Source organism: Coregonus lavaretus, assembly GCF_964263955.1.
Source record: "Coregonus lavaretus genome assembly, chromosome: 7".
Classification (NCBI taxonomy): domain Eukaryota; kingdom Metazoa; phylum Chordata; class Actinopteri; order Salmoniformes; family Salmonidae; genus Coregonus; species Coregonus lavaretus.
Genome location: NC_139994.1, coordinates 56525198 through 56541722, shown reverse-complemented (window position 1 = coordinate 56541722; position 16525 = coordinate 56525198). Strand labels below are relative to the sequence as shown.

The window sequence follows — 16525 nt, the reverse complement described above, 5'->3', positions numbered from 1 at the left end:
AGCTGTCTTACGGGCTCATAACCAATTCTGCTATGTTTTTTTTACGCTGATCTTAACTGTTTTTGTGCATAATGTTTCCCCCGTCATTTCCTATGACCGAAAACAGCTTCTGGACATCAGAACAGCGATCACTAACCTCTATTTGGACGAAAATGTCTACTTCAACAAGTTCTGCTTACTCTGGACCAGGCCCTAATCCCCGAGAATCGAAAGAGGAAGCGGCGGGGAAAGAGAGTAAGGCGAGCCGGCACCCTGACGAGACTACGTCAACGAGCAAATAGACCGCCATTGCCGTCTGTTCTATTGGTGAATGTGCAATCACTGGAGAACAAACTGGATGAGCTCCGTTCAAGACTATCCTATCAAAGGGACCTGAGAAACTGTAATATCCTATGTTTTTCCAGAGTCGTGGCTGAACGAGGACATGGATATACATCTCACTGGTTTTTCTATGCATCGTCAAGACTGGACAGCAGACTCGGACGAAGGGAGGAGGGGTGTGTCTCTTTGTTAACAATAGCTGTGCGCGATCTATAATCTTAAGGAAGTCTGGAGTTTTTGCTCGCCTGAATTACATTACCTAATGATAAGCTGCAGACCATACGATTTACCAAAAGTGTATCTATATTTTCATAGCTGTCTATTTACCTCCACAAACCGATGCTGCCACTAAGACCAAACTCAATGAGCTGTATAGGGCCATAAGCAAACAAGAAAATGCTGATTAAGGCAGCGTTTCTCGTGACCGGTGATTTTAATGCAGGGAAACTGAAATCCGTTTACCACATTTTTTCCAGGATATCACCTGTGCAACTAGAGGCGACAAAACACTACCTCACCTTTACTCCACAAACAGAAACACATACAAGGCTCTCCCTGGCCCTCCCTTTGTCAAATCAGACCGTAACTCTATCCTCCTGCTTACAAGCAAAACATTTAACAGGAGGTACCAGTGAAGCGCTCACTACGGAAGTGGTCCGATGAAGCAGATGTTAAGTTACAGGACTGTTTCTCTATCACAGATTGGTATATGCAACATGCTCACTGAGCTAGAGGCTAGAGCTGCCGCTTTCAAGGTGTGGGACACTAATCCGGCCTCTTATAAGAAATCCCGCTATGACCTCCGAAGAGCCATCAAACAGGCAAAGAGTCAAAACAGGACTAAGATCTCATTCCTACAAAGCCGGCTCTGATGCTCGACAGATGTGGCAGGGCTTGCAAACTATCACGTATTACAGAGGGAAACTGAGCTGCCCAGCGACACAAGCCTACCAGATGAGCTAAATGTCTTCTATGATCGCTTCGAGGCAAGCAACACTGAACCATGCATGGGAGCACCAGCTGTTCCGGACGACTGTGTGATCTCACTCTCCGTAGCCAATGTGAGTAAGATCTTTAAACAGGCTAACATTCGCAAGGCCGCGGGGCCAGAAGGATTACCAGGATGCGTACTTAGAGCATTCGCAGACCAGCTGGCAAGTGCCTTCACTGACATTTTCAACCTATCCCGGTCTGTAATATCAACTTGTTTTAAGCAGACCACCATAGTCCCCATGCCCAAGAACGCCAAGGTAACCTGCCTAAATGACTATCGCCCTGTAGCACTCACAAATATAGACATGAAATGTTTTGAAAGTCTGGTCGTGGCTCACATCAACACCATCATTCTAGACACCCTGGACCCACTCATTTCGCATACTGCCCCAACAGATCCACAGATGATGCAATCTCTATTGCACTCTACACTGCCCTCACCCACCTGGACAAAATTAATACCTATGTAAGAATGCTTTTCATTGACTACAGCTCAGCATTCATCACCAAGCTCAGGACCCTGGGACTGAACACCTCCCTCTGCAACTGGATCCTGGACTTCCTGACAGGCCGCCCCCTAGGCGGTGAGGGTAGGTAACAACACATCTGCCACGCTGACCATCAACACAGGACCCCTCAGGGGTGTGTGCTTAGTCCTCTCCTGTACTCCCTGTTCACCCACGACTATGTAGCCGCGTACGACTCCAACACCATCATCAAGTTTGCTGATGACACGACGGTGGTAGGAATGATCACCGACAACGATGAGGCAGCCTATAGGGAGGAGGTCAGAGACCTGGTAGTGTGGTGCCAGGACAACAACCTCTCCTTCAACATCAGCAAGACAAAGGAGCTGATCGTGGACTATGTGAAACAGAGGGGTGAGCAGGCTCCCATTCACATCGATGGGGATGTAGTGGAGCGGGTCAAGAGCTTCAAGTTCCTCAGTGTCTACATCACTAAGGAACTAACATGGTCCACACACACCCACACAGTTGTGAAGAGGGGGCACGACAGCGCCTCTTCCTCCTCAGGAGGCTGAAAAGATTTGGCATGGGCCCTCAGATTCTGAAAACGTTCTACAGCTGCACCATTGAAAGCATCTTGACTAGCTCCATCACCGCTTGGTACAGCAACTGCAAAGCACCCGACCGCCAGACACTACAGGTGGTGGTAAGTATGGCCCAGTACATCACTGGGGCCGAGCTCCCTGCCATCCAGGACCTCTATACCAGACGGTGTCAGAGGAAGGCCCAGGAAATTGTCAAAGACTCCAGCCACCCAAGCCATAGACTGTTCTCTCTGCTACCGCACGGCAAGCAGTACCAGTGCACCAAGTCTGGAACAAACAAGACCCTGAACAGCTTCTACCCCCAAGCCATAAGACTGCTAAGCAAGACTGCTAAATATCAAATCAAATGGCTACCTGGACTACCTGCATTGACCCTTTTTTTAACTAACTTTCTTACACTGACTCTATGCACACACACTGGACCCTACCCACACACACATACTTACCCTGGCACCCCAACATACACATACACACACAAAGGTAGGTCCAGATAGATAGATCCGGCCAGATAGGAAGGTTCTGCCGGTCGGCCGGCTAGATAGGTAGATCCGGTAGGCCGACCGGCCAGACAGGTAGGTAGGTTCTGCCGGTCGGCCGGCTAGATAGGTAGGTCCGGTAGGCCGTCCTGCCAGACAGGTAGGTCCGGCCGACCGGCCAGACAGGTAGGTAGGTCCGGCCAGATAGGTACCTACGTAGGTCCAGCCAACCGGCCAGATAGGTAGTTTAGGTCTGCCAGACAGGTAGGTCCGGCCTGCCAGATAGGTAGGTCCGGCCAGACAGGTAGGTCTACCTGGTAGTTAATTGGTACATTTATATCATGAATTGACCAGAAAATGTACTTAGCTGGTATCCCAGGTCAGATGTAGCCCTTAATTAGAAGTATGAAAGCCAGAAGTTTCATCCCTTCGGGCCCTCCATTGAACAACCCTGCTGTATACTGTTTCCTCAGGTGCACATGAACCCTCTGACAGTGGACGAGGGTGGGGAGTGCTGGGTGGGTCCGGACCACCTGTTGCTGATGGACCATGACTCTATGGAGGAGAGCCTGAGAGTGGAGCTGAAGAATGAGCCCCAGCACGGAACTGTTCAGCTGGATGGCTTCCCCATTAAACCTGGCCTTCACTGTCCGCAACCAGAAAAGCTTAAAAGTTAGGTCAGATTTGATTGATGACACCTCATTCCTTGCACCTTTAAACACAGCAGCACTGATGTTAAGTTTGGATATGTTGACTGCATTCCAATGGCCACACTAGAATACAGTTTAGATCACAGGAGGCTTCTGAGGGGAGGACCTCCTTCTCCAACAGCCTCCTTCTCCAACAGTGACATCATGAACGGACACCAGGGGATCGAGCCGACCGCCGACCAGTTCATGCTCTGTGTCTCTGATGGGAAACACACCTCTGCCCACGTTCCCTTCTACGTCATCATTAACCCCATCAATGACGAGGTCCCGGAGTTCCTCGCCAGAAACATCACGGTGAGTCACCTGGCCGTCGTCAAACCATCAATTATCAACAGCGGAGGTTACCACCAACTCCGGTCCTGGAGAGCTACTGGATGTGGAGGGTTTTATTCAAGCCCATCACTAACACACCTGGTCCAGGCTGAAGACCATGAATAGTGGAATCAGATGTGCTAGTGCTGATCTGGAGCGAAAGCCTGCACATCTTTTAGCTTTCCTAGAATGGATTTGGAGGCCCCTGATCTATACCATGTAAACACTGTAAAACATTTGTATTGTTGTTTCAACTAATTATTATTACAGTGGGGGAAAAAAGTATTTAGTCAGCCACCAATTGTGCAAGTTCTCCCACTTAAAAAGATGAGAGAGGCCTGTAATCGGATCTACTGTTTATTTTTATTACATTTTGTATTAAATTTCTATATATTTTTAGGTGGTAGATCAGCTTTAATATTGCAGATAGATCGTGGCTTCTATCAATGTAATTGTCTTCATCATTTCCAATCCCCCATATCTATATTTTTGTAAATATATACAGTGCATTCGGAAGGTATTCAGACCCCTTCACTTTTTCCACATTTTGTTACATTACAGCCTTATTCTAAAATTGATATATTTTTTAAATGTCATCCTCATTACACACAGTACCGCATAATGACAAAGCGAAAGCAGGTTTGTAGAAATGTTTGCAAAAAAGATAACAATAAAAAACAGAAATACCTGATTTACATAAGTATTCAGACCCTTTGCTATGAGACTCAAAATTGAGCTCAGGTGCATCCTGTTTCCATTGATCATCCTTGAGATGTTTCTACAACTTGATTGGACCACAGTCCACCTGTGGTAAATTCAATAGATTGGACATGATTTGGAAAGGCACACACCTGCCTATATACAGTGGGGAAAAAAAGTATTTAGTCAGCCACCAATTGTGCAAGTTCTCCCCCTTAAAAAGATGAGAGAGGCCTGTAATTTTCATCATAGGTACACGTCAACTATGACAGACAAAATGAGAAAAAAAATCCAGAAAATCGCATTGTAGGATTTTTTATGAATTTATTTGCAAATTATGGTGGAAAATAAGTATTTGGTCAATAACAAAAGTTTCTCAATACTTTGTTATATACCCTTTGTTGGCAATGACACAGGTCAAACGTTTTCTGTAAGCCTTCACAAGGTTTTCACACACTGTTGCTGGTATTTTGGCCCATTCCTCCATGCAAATCTCCTCTAGAGCAGTGATGTTTTGGGGCTGTCGCTGGGCAACACAGACTTTCAACTCCCTCCAAAGATTTTCTATGGGGTTGAGATCTGGAGACTGGCTAGGCCACTCCAGGACCTTGAAATGCTTCTTACGAAGCCACTCCTTCGTTGCCCGGGCGGTGTGTTTGGTATCATTGTCATGCTGAAAGACCCAGCCACGTTTCATCTTCAATGCCCTTGCTGATGGAAGGAGGTTTTCACTCAAAATCTCACGATACATGGCCCCATTCATTCTTTCCTTTACACGGATCAGTCGTCCTGGTCCCTTTGCAGAAAAACAGCCCCAAAGCATGATGTTTTCACCCCCATGCTTCACAGTAGGTATGGTGTTCTTTGGATGCAACTCAGCATTCTTTGTCCTCCAAACACGACGAGTTGAGTTTTTACCAAAAAGTTATATTTTGGTTTCATCTGACCATATGACATTCTCCCAATCCTCTTCTGGATCATCCAAATGCACTCTAGCAAACTTCAGACGGGCCTGGACATGTACTGGCTTAAGCAGGGGGACACGTCTGGCACTGCAGGATTTGAGTCCCTGGCGGCGTAGTGTGTTACTGATGGTAGGCTTTGTTACTTTGGTCCCAGCTCTCTGCAGGTCATTCACTAGGTCCCCCCCGTGTGGTTCTGGGATTTTTGCTCACCGTTCTTGTGATCATTTTGAACCCACGGGGTGAGATCTTGCGTGGAGCCCCAGATCGAGGGAGATTATCAGTGGTCTTGTATGTCTTCCATTTCCTAATAATTGCTCCCACAGTTGATTTCTGTCATAGTTGACATGTACCTATGATGAAAATTACAGGCCTCTCTCATCTTTTTAAGTGGGAGAACTTGCACAATTGGTGGCTGACTAAATACTTTTTTCCCCCACTGTAAGTAACTGGTTCCACAGCCTTCTTTAGTTTACTAAATTTTTCGATCAAAGTGTTACCTGAACTTAACATTTTTAGTTGCCCAAACATAGCTCCAACTTGAGAAAACTTAGACAGAAATTCAGTTAGCTTAAAATTATGTATTTGCTCAACTTGTCTCATATGTTAATTCAGCTAGAAATTATTATTTGGGCATCTTCACTAAAAATGTCTGTGGAACTAGTTACACACACACACTGTGCTTTTGACATACAATGTTTTCAACTTACATATTTGACACACGTTGACATACATGATTACATTGTGCATGTTCATTGAAACAGTAATTATTATTCAACACCTGGGATTTAAAATCACTAACTCTTGGTTCACGGCATACCGATCTTCCTGCTACACCACCATGTCTGTGTTAATGACTGATTTCACCTGTATTGCTACACTTTGCACTTCAAGTAAACATCAGCTCTGTTAAAGGTACACTCAAGTAAAACTATTTCATTTATCATAGTGATTAAGGAGTAATATTAAAACAGAGTAATATGCTCCACCAACTATACAGAAAACCCTAAAATTGCTTAAATAAGTCAATCAAATCAATGATGAGAGAATAGTCTGATTAATAATTGACACAGACATGGTGGCGTAGCAGGAAGATCGAAATGCCGTTAACCAAAAGGTTGTAATTTCAAATCCCAGGTGAGGTCGTTGAATAATAATTACTGTATAAATGAACATGCACAATGCAATCATGTATGTCAAATATGTAAGTTGAAACCATTATGTCAAACATTGTACAGTTGAAGTTGGAAGTTTACATACACCTTAGCCAAATACATTTAAACTCAGTTTTTCACAATTCCTGACATTTAATCCTAGTAAAGATTCCCTGTTTTAGGTCAGTTAGGATCACCACTTTATTTTAAGAATGTGAAATGTCAGAATAATAGTAGAGAGAATAATTTCTTTCAGCTTGAATTTCTTTCATCACATTCCCAGTGGGTCAGAAGTTTACATGCTACCAAATACTAATTGAGTGTATTGCCTTTCAAATGTTTAACTTGGGTCAAACGTTTCGGGTAGCCTTACACAAGCTCCCACAATAATTTGGGTGAATTTTGGCCCATTCCTCCTGACAGAGCTGGTGTAACTGAGTCAGGTTTGTAGGCCTCCTTGCTCGCACACGCTTTTTCAGTTCTGCCCACAAATGTTCTATAGGATTGAGGTCAGGGCTTTGTGATGGCCACTCCAATACCTTGACTTTGTTGTCCTTAAGCCATTTTGCCACAACTTTGGAAGTATGCTTGGGGTCATTGTCCATTTGGAAGACCCATTTGCGACCAAGCTTTAACTTCCTGACTGATGTCTTGAGATGTTGCTTCAATATATATCCACATACTTTTCCTTCCTCATGATGCCATCTATTTTGTGAAGAGCACCAGTCCCTCCTGCAGCAATGCACCCCCACAGCATGATGCTGCCACCCCCATGCTTCACGTTTGGGATGGTGTTCTTCGCATTGCAAGCAACCCCCTTTTTCCTCCAAACATAACGATGGTCATTATGGCCAAACAGTTCTATTTTTGTTTTATCAGATCAAAAAACCGTAGTCTGGCTTTTTTATGGCGGTTTTGGAGCAGTGGCTTCTTCCTTGCTGAGCGGCCTTTCAGGTTATGTCGATATAGGACTCGTTTTACTGTGGATATAGATACTTTTGTACCTGTTTCCTCCAGCATCTTCACAAGGTCCTTTGCTGTTGTTCTGGGATTGATTTGCACTTTTCGCACCCAAGTAAGTTCATCTCTAAGAGACAGAACACGTCTCCTTCCTGAGCGGTATGACGGCTGCATGGTCCCATGGTGTTTATACTTGCGTACTATTGTTTGTACAGATGAACGTGGTACCTTCAGGCGTTTGGAAATTGCTCCCAAGGATGAACCAGACTTGTGGAGGTCTACAATTTTTTTTCTGAGGTCTTGGCTGATTTCTTTTGATTTTCCCATGATGTCAAGCAAAGGTGCACTGAGTTTGAAGGTATGCCTTGAAATACATCCACAGGTACACCTCCAATTGACTCAAATGATGTCAATTAGCCTATCAGAAGCTTCTAAAGCCATGACATCATTTTCTGGAATTTTCCAAGCTGTTTAAAGGGACAGTGAACTTAGTGTATGTAAACTTCTGAGCCACTGGAATTGTGATACAGTGAATTATAAGTGAAATAATCTGTCTGTAAACAATTGTTGGAAAAATTACTTGTGTCATGCACAAAGTAGATGTCCTAACCGACTTGCCAAAACTATAGTTTGTTAACAAGAAATTTGTGGAGTGGTTGAAAAACGAGTTTTAATGACTCCAACCTAAGTGTATGTAAACTTCCGACTTCAACTGTATGTGTAACTAAAATAGTTCCACAGCCTTTTTTAGTGAAGATGCCCAAATAATAATTTCTAGTTGAATTAACATATGAGACAAGTTGAGCAAACACATTATTATTGTTAGATGATCGCAAACAAACTTGTCGCTTGGTTAATGAAAAGGGAAGTCTAACGTTTTACACGGGGAGTAGCTGTTGTAAACTGGTGGCTGTAGGTTCCATGTGTTGGATTATTGGTGAGGTAAACTCTACAGAACCTGTGGACATCAGTCAATGGAAGGTCACAACAGAAATGTTTTAAATGTAATGAGATGTGGGTGAAGATGGGCAAGTCCCGTCTGTTCCCTTATCACCCGAGGCTCATCATATTTTGGACTTTGTTGGTACGTACAGTATCCAAAACACCTTCCTTACAAAATAGGAACGTTCGCTACAAAGGGTTTGTATGAGTCGTATGTGTGCCAGTACCTTCCACTATGTGTTCTGTCCATGGTCCCCTCTCAGGTAGGCTCTGACTGGGTGACCCAGTCTGCGGGGATGAATTGCACCCAGGAGACAGTGGACACCAACCTGTTGCGCTACCTCCATATGGGGCCACACAGGACTTCTTTGTGTTCCACCTGCTGGACGGGAAGAACCGCTCCCCATCACAGCACGGCCACATCTCCCTCAAGGACATGGAGAAAGGTTTGTGGACAGACAGACTACCAAATGGCACTTGTTATGACCTGAGTTCATTGTCAGTGCTATAGCCTGTCATATCAGCTGGTAGCTATCTACTGTACCATATTAAACAAAGCAAAAAACTCTTATAAACTTTGTTATATGCTGAAAATTGGGATTTGTAAAGTAATTGAAAAATCTACTTTGCAAAGAATAAAAATGTCTAACTGCTTAGCTACGGTATTACCATGTATAAGCTACACTACAGTATGTACAGTATATGGATAATTGTTTATACCTCAAACATGCAGGAAACTAAAAACCCAATTGCCATAATGCTAACTTAACAATATTTTGTTTTCACATTGTCTATCACAATTTTCCGGAAACATTTCCTTCTTCGTGAAGCCGGTGAAAACCAGCTGCGGCGAGCGTGTGGTTCTGACAACAGGCGTCCTGCTGGCGACAGATGGTACAGACAAACCCGAGGAGCTGCTGTACATGGTCACGGTCGCCCCCGGTAACGACCATGGAATACATCAAACACCCCGGGTTGGCCATCAGCACCTTCAGCCAGATGGACATCGCTGCCAACCTGGTGGGCTACGTCCACGGCAACAGAGCCACTACAGTAATGGCAACACCTCTTCCAATATATACAGTTACTCTCTTAGGGGTCAATTCTAAGTAGATTTATGCAAACCTAAATATCCTGTGAAATCACTTTTTGTATTACATTTACAGTGTTCATTAAGCCCAAAAAAAAATGTATACCCGCTTTTCCAAATATACAATCAGGAAAATTATCAAATGCATTGAGCAATGCAAGCTAGATGCAAGAATACCCTATGTTCACACCCACAACCTTACCTAATATACAGGTACATTGTATATTTAGTATCTACTGTTTATGAATGATAAGGCCTATTGCCTTACCCCGGTCTTTAACAGGTTTGTAGTCAGCAACAGCAAGGCCACCCGTAACGGCACCCTGGTTCTGCCCTCGCTGGCGTGTAACGGCGGCCTAAGAGTCCCCCAGGACTCCTCCATGGCAGTGACCTCCGAAGCCCCGCCCAGTGACCTGCTCTTCTTCCTGGCCCAGCCTCCACAGTACTGCACCCTGCTCCAGGGCGGCGTCCCACTCACTGCCGGGGGGAGTAACTTCACCCAGTGGGACCTGCAGGAGCTGGAGGTGACCTACAGGCATGGGGGTGGCCCCTCACAGATCGGCCTCAGACACTACCAACAGGGGCTTCCTGCTGGAGGGGAGGGTACAGACTGAGGCTGTGTACTTCACCATTCAGGTAGGACATATTCATCTGCATACACACCTCTGCCCAGATATTTAGCTAGAGGGGCCGATTCATACAGGTATAAATCAGCACAGCAACTTATTCGATAGTAATGGAATTTAAATAATTAGTAGGTTTTGATGGACACATTTGATGGTGCCTATTGAATACAACTCTATGTTCCAGATCGAACCGTTGGACAGGTCGGCCCCTGAGGTAGTGCAGCTGCAGTCTCTGTGGAAGGCTGAAGTCCTGTCTGATGGTCGCTATGGGATCTACCTCTCGTCCCGGGAGCTGAGAGCGCAGGACGCCAACACCAAGGATGAAGACCTAACCTTCCACATCCACAGACCACCATACTTGGGTTACCTGGAGAGCACTAGCACAGTGGCAGCCCCTTATCCATGGGTGTCAGGCCCCCTTCCCTCAGTTGTACCATTTTGTACACTTAAAATACAATGTTTTATTTTACTCATAATTAATCAAAATGCATTGAATTTGGCAATCAGTGCCCCTTCAAAAAAACAACAACATTACCATAGCCAAAAAACCTTAGGTTAATTGTGTTTGCTCTTCAGTAAACAGTCAACTTTGCACTGTACTCTTTGCAGGCAGCTTTGCCCAGCAGCGTTTCACTCAAAGGGACCTGAGCAAGAGGACTATTGTGTATATCATAGACCCAGCAACGGAAGCTCTGTCGGAGGTCAGATTTTCTGATAATCTGGGGAACACTGGACCCTCCCACATGTAAGATGCTGCTCCGTGCACCACACAAATAATATTAATATGCTCTATACAGTGGTCAGTTAAGGGAGGAGAACCAATGGTCACATACATACTATATGACAATGCCAATTTCTATGATAGTATATGAAGATTTGGTAAATGGTCTCCAACGACTGTATTAATCTCTGTATGTCAAATCAAATCAAATCAAATTTTATTGGTCACATGCGCCGAATACAACAGGTGCAGACATTACAGTGAAATGCTTACTTACAGCCCTTAACCAACAGTGCATTTATTTTAAACAAAAAAAGTAAGAATAAAACAACAACAAAAAAAGTGTTGAGAAAAAAAGAGCAGAAGTAAAATAAAGTGACAGTAGGGAGGCTATATATACAGGGGGGTACCGTTGCAGAGTCAATGTGCGGGGGCACCGGCTAGTTGAGGTAGTTGAGGTAATATGTACATGTGGGTAGAGTTAAAGTGACTATGCATAAATACTTAACAGAGTAGCAGCAGCGTAAAAAGGATGGGGTGGGGGGGCAGTGCAAATAGTCCGGGTAGCCATGATTAGCTGTTCAGGAGTCTTATGGCTTGGGGGTAGAAGCTGTTGAGAAGTCTTTTGGACCTAGACTTGGCACTCCGGTACCGCTTGCCGTGCGGTAGCAGAGAGAACAGTCTATGACTAGGGTGGCTGGAGTCTTTGACAATTTTGAGGGCCTTCCTCTGACACCGCCTGGTATAGAGGTCCTGGATGGCAGGAAGCTTTGCCCCAGTGATGTACTGGGCCGTACGCACTACCCTCTGTAGTGCCTTGCGGTCGGAGGCCAAGCAGTTGCCATACCAGGCGGTGATGCAACCAGTCAGGATGCTCTCGATGGTGCAGCTGTAGAATTTTTTGAGGATCTGAGGACCCATGCCAAATCTTTTTAGTCTCCTGAGGGGGAATAGGCTTTGTCGTGCCCTCTTCACGACTGTCTTGGTGTGTTTGGACCATGATAGTTCGTTGGTGATGTGGACACCAAGGAACTTGAAGCTCTCAACCTGTTCCACTACAGCCCCGTCGATGAGAATGGGGGCGTGCTCAGTCCTCTTTTTTTTCCTGTAGTCCACAATCATCTCCTTTGTCTTGGTCACGTTGAGGGAGAGGTTGTTGTCCTGGCACCACACGGCCAGATCTCTGACCTCCTCCCTATAGGCTGTCTCATCGTTGTCGGTGATCAGGCCTACCACTGTTGTGTCGTCGGCAAACTTAATGATGGTGTTGGAGTCGTACCTGGCCATGCAGTCATGGGTGAACAGAGAGTACAGGAGGGGACTGAGCACGCACCCCTGAGGGGCCCCCGTGTTGAGGATCAGTGTGGCAGATGTGTTGTTACCTACCCTTACCACCTGGGGGCGGCCCGTCAGGAAGTCCAGGATCCAGTTGCAGAGGGAGGTGTTTAGTCCCAGGATCCTTAGCTTAGTGATGAGCTTAGAGGGCACTATGGTGTTGAATGCTGAGCTGTAGTCAATGAATAGCATTCTCACGTAGGTGTTCCTCTTGTCCAGGTGGGAAAGGGCAGTGTGGAGTGCGATAGAGATTGCATCATCTGTGGATCTGTTGGGGCGGTATGCAAATTGGAGTGGGTCTAGGGTTTCTGGGATTATGCTGTTGATGTGAGCCATGACCAGTCTTTCAAAGCACTTCATGGCTACAGACGTCAGTGCTGTAATGAAAGAAGGTACCATCACACTGAACCAACTTGGAAAGGCAATACAGAATCCTTGGTTGGTGTGTAAAACTATTTTTTGGCTCCCTGCTGCAGACTGGACCTGAAGTGGTCTCGCGTGGAGCTGGCTGTGTCTGAGCACCAGGCATGTGAGGACCAGGGCGCTGTCTCACTGGACGTCCTATGGAAAGGCAACGTGGCAGAGTCCTCGTACATCACCATTTCTGATCTATCCCTTTTAAACAGTCTATGATTCTTATACCTGTCATCTAGTGAATCGAGTGATAGATGGGCACATTAAATGAATTATAGTGCAATGAATGTCACTTTTGGATTCTGTTTTTCCTAATATCTTAGGTGAGAGAAGTCACAGCGACTGCTGGAGAGGATTACATTCTGAGCCCTTCCAGCCTAATCCAGTTTGATCCTGGTATGTGTGGCTTTGTAGTGGGATGTTGAACTACCATCATAGGTTAGATAGGAAACTAAAACCTCTGCTCTTTATGAAGGTGTGTCCAAAAGGAGCTGGCGGATCGAGATTACCCAAGACCAACTGGAGGAGGCGGAGGAGACATTTGAATTGACTCTGGTGTCCCCTGAGGGGGCCATGCTGGGCAGCAGCTCCAAAGCTCTGGTCTAGATCAGGGACTCAGGAAAAGGTGAGACTTTTGGGCAAAAGTACAGTTGTGCTGGCATAACAGTGTGTTTATGTGTAAATGTGTATTTCTTATCACATTTCCTTTTTTTACATAATATGTAGAGAAATTACATCAAGAAACATGATCTACCATGATAGATTGTCTCTCCAACTACTCCCTTGAGCTTGCTTGTTGTGTCCGTATCCTACAGAAGTATTGACATAGCTACAACATTTCTGACGGTCCATCTCCAGCTCCCACATACAAAGCCTGAGCCGCCCAATAGGAAGGTGAGTCATCGTTACATTTATTCGTAACAGTTTCTATATCGGAGCGACTTTAGTACAACACCAGCAATCACATCAAGAGGTTCGGATCTTTTGGTGTAACAGCTAAACTGTTGGATTGACAGTCGCAGACACTGAGGGTTATTCAGACATTGGTGGCATGTGCTATGTAAACAAACCCAAAACATTACAGTCTCTCTCTTGGCCTATAACCTACTTCCAATATGATGAAAAACTGAACTAAATGTGTTACTTACTCTGATGGTTTTGTCCCTCAGGAGGCTCCAGGTAGCTCTGGCCCTAAACCCTGAGTCCCAGAGGTGATGGGGCTCCTGCACTTCAACCAGAGCTCAGGCCGGCTCCTATGCTGCAACGGGGTCTCCTGGAAGCCTTGGGCTCCCACTGATGAGGTAATCAACCTGGGATGGATAGTGCCTGAAACAGAATAGCAAATAATGTACCCCCATCAGTGGAGGCTGGTGGGAGGAGCGGGCTCACTGTAATGGCTGGAATGGAATCAATGGAACGGTATCAAACATATGGAAACCACGTTTGACTCCATTCCATTTACTCAATTTCAGCCACCAGCCTCCACTGACCCCCATCATTTACCCAATTGTGTTGTGAATATCATACGTAGACTATTTCAGGGGGTTATATAGTATGGGTTACCCGGGAATCATATCTCAACATTCTGGGACAGATTCCTGGACTAAGCTTGATATGTGTCAGGGAAACCGGCCCTGTATGTTAGTTGTTTCAGTAATTTCCTCTAACGTCATTGGTTGGCCATTTTCCTCCTCAGCAACACAGATGGTCAGTGCGCAGACGTGTCGTAAGGGCTGGACTTATCACAATGGTTACTGCTACTTCCTTAGCACCGAGTGCAAGGCGACGTGGAGCGCTGCCGTCAGGGAATGCAGGGAGAGGTGAGAACACCTACACAAACTGGAGGAAGAGCCCGGCCAGAGGAAGGGCACCAGGAGGTGTGTTCTGTTGTGGAGGAGGGCCAAGTGGCAAATCAGACTGTAATATGGGCAGGGGACATTGCTACATGTGTTACGTCAAGACATGAGCCAAGGGGGATCTCTACGTTGGACACATGCTGTGAAACAGAATAATTTTTCTTTCCACTGCCGTTGCAACAGGATTGGAGCTGACCCTCAAGACAAGTTGCATTCATACAGCTAACCAACCGATTACCTAAAGGTACCCAAAGGACATTTAATATGGTACTACAGCAATAGATAAATGAAAAGGTCAGCTTCAATTAAAGGGTTAAAGTAGTAGTTCATTAAACACATCAGTTGCAAACATGTCTTGATGCACCGCGGAAGCTCTCAACATCACCAGTTTATTAGGTACACCCATCTAGTACCGGGTCAGACCCCCCTGTAGCCATGAAGGGATGCACCTGTTCAGATACAACTGTGGCGTTCAAACGTTGCTCAATTGGTATCAAGGGACCTAACGTGTGCCAGGAAAACATTTGCCACACCATTACACCACCAGCCTGTACAGGTCCATGGACTCTTGCTGCTTACGCCAGATCCTGACTCTGCCATCAGCATGATGCAACAGGAACCGGGATTCGTCGGACCAGGTGATAGTTTTTCCACTCCTCAATGGTCCAGTGTTGGTGATTGCGTACCCACTGGAGCTGCTTCTTGTTTTTAGCTGATAGGAGTGGAACCCGGTGTGGTCGTCTGCTGCAATAGCCCATCCAGACAAGGACTGACGAGTTGTGCGTTCTAAGATGCCGTTTTGCACACCACTGTTGTACTGCGCCGTTGTTTGTGGCCCGCCTGTTAGCTTGCACGATTCTTACCTTTCTCCTTTTACCTCTCTCATCAACGAGCTGTTTTCTCCCACAGGACAGCCGCTGACCGGATGTTTTTTGTTTGTCGCACCATTCTCAGTAAACCCTAGACACTGTCGTGTGTGAAAAGCCCAGAAGACGGCCGTTTCTGAGATACTGGATCCGGCGCGCCAGGCACCGACGATCATACCATGCTCAAAGTCGCTTAGGTCACTCGTTTTGCCCGTTCTAACGTTCAATCGAACAGTAACTGAATGCCTCGATGCCGGTTTGCCTGCTTTATATAGCAAGAGCACGGTCTGTAGGAGCGAACCATTTTTCGTGAACAGGGTGGTGTACCTAAAAAACTGGCTACTGAGTCTATTTCATCTAGTAACTGTCAACCTGCTCCTAAGTGCTATTCCAGCTACAGTAGTTTAAAGGGATAGTACACTCAAATTACATTGGTTTCTTTAACCTTCTTAATGTGAACTATCCCTTTAATGATGTATAGTACTGTTCACCTGAGTAACATTGTGTATCGTTATACTAATTATTATTGAGAGCTGTAACTGCTGCACTGGTCATCTGTGTAATATGTCATATCGGTGTATAGTAGTATTGTGAGTAATGGATACCTCTTCTGTACATTTCAAGTATTATTTGACTTGCTCAGTGGTAGCAAGGCTGTATTCAAATGTATGTCCTTGATGGTAGTAACACGGTCACGTCTGAAATAAGTCATAACTGGGTTGGAGGAATATAGTATTTCCATGAATTTGTGTATAAAAATACAAAGGTAATATTTTATGAATAACAACGTAAGACTCGGGTTACTCTCATCACTGTAAAACAATATGGTGCTAACTTTACATATTATGCCACAGAAATGTAAACTTTGATACAGCTTTGTATGCAGTTGTGGGTTAGTTACTCAAATTACATTGTAATTTGTACCATTTTAGCCAGTTATTGTACAGAAGGTATTTTATGTTCACATTCCAGTTAAATGTAATTGTGTGCAATTATTTTATAACATGTTATATTAT

General features: G+C 45.2%; 1 protein-coding gene across 5 annotated transcripts; it reads left to right on the top strand.

Annotated features, from left to right (window-relative positions):
* The first annotated feature begins 3699 nt into the window (after positions 1 to 3699).
* LOC311132994 (FRAS1-related extracellular matrix protein 1-like) lies at positions 3700 to 16457 on the top strand. Of its 5 annotated transcripts, none has more exons than XM_084166410.1 (10): positions 3700 to 3866; positions 8865 to 9047; positions 9432 to 9654; positions 9975 to 10327; positions 10502 to 11062; positions 12850 to 13183; positions 13263 to 13412; positions 13603 to 13681; positions 13957 to 14088; positions 14484 to 16457. In XM_084166410.1, the coding sequence occupies exons 1-4, from the start codon at positions 3717 to 3719 to the stop codon at positions 9980 to 9982; spliced, it is 564 nt and encodes a 187-aa protein (XP_084022536.1). In that variant the 5' UTR covers positions 3700 to 3716; the 3' UTR covers positions 9983 to 10327; positions 10502 to 11062; positions 12850 to 13183; positions 13263 to 13412; positions 13603 to 13681; positions 13957 to 14088; positions 14484 to 16457. The 5 variants fall into 5 exon arrangements, with proteins under 5 accessions (XP_084022536.1, XP_084022538.1, XP_084022539.1 ...); XM_084166412.1 differs by having other exon boundaries at positions 13514 to 13681; XM_084166413.1 differs by having other exon boundaries at positions 9432 to 9621; positions 13263 to 13681.
* Positions 16458 to 16525: the final 68 nt, after the last annotated feature.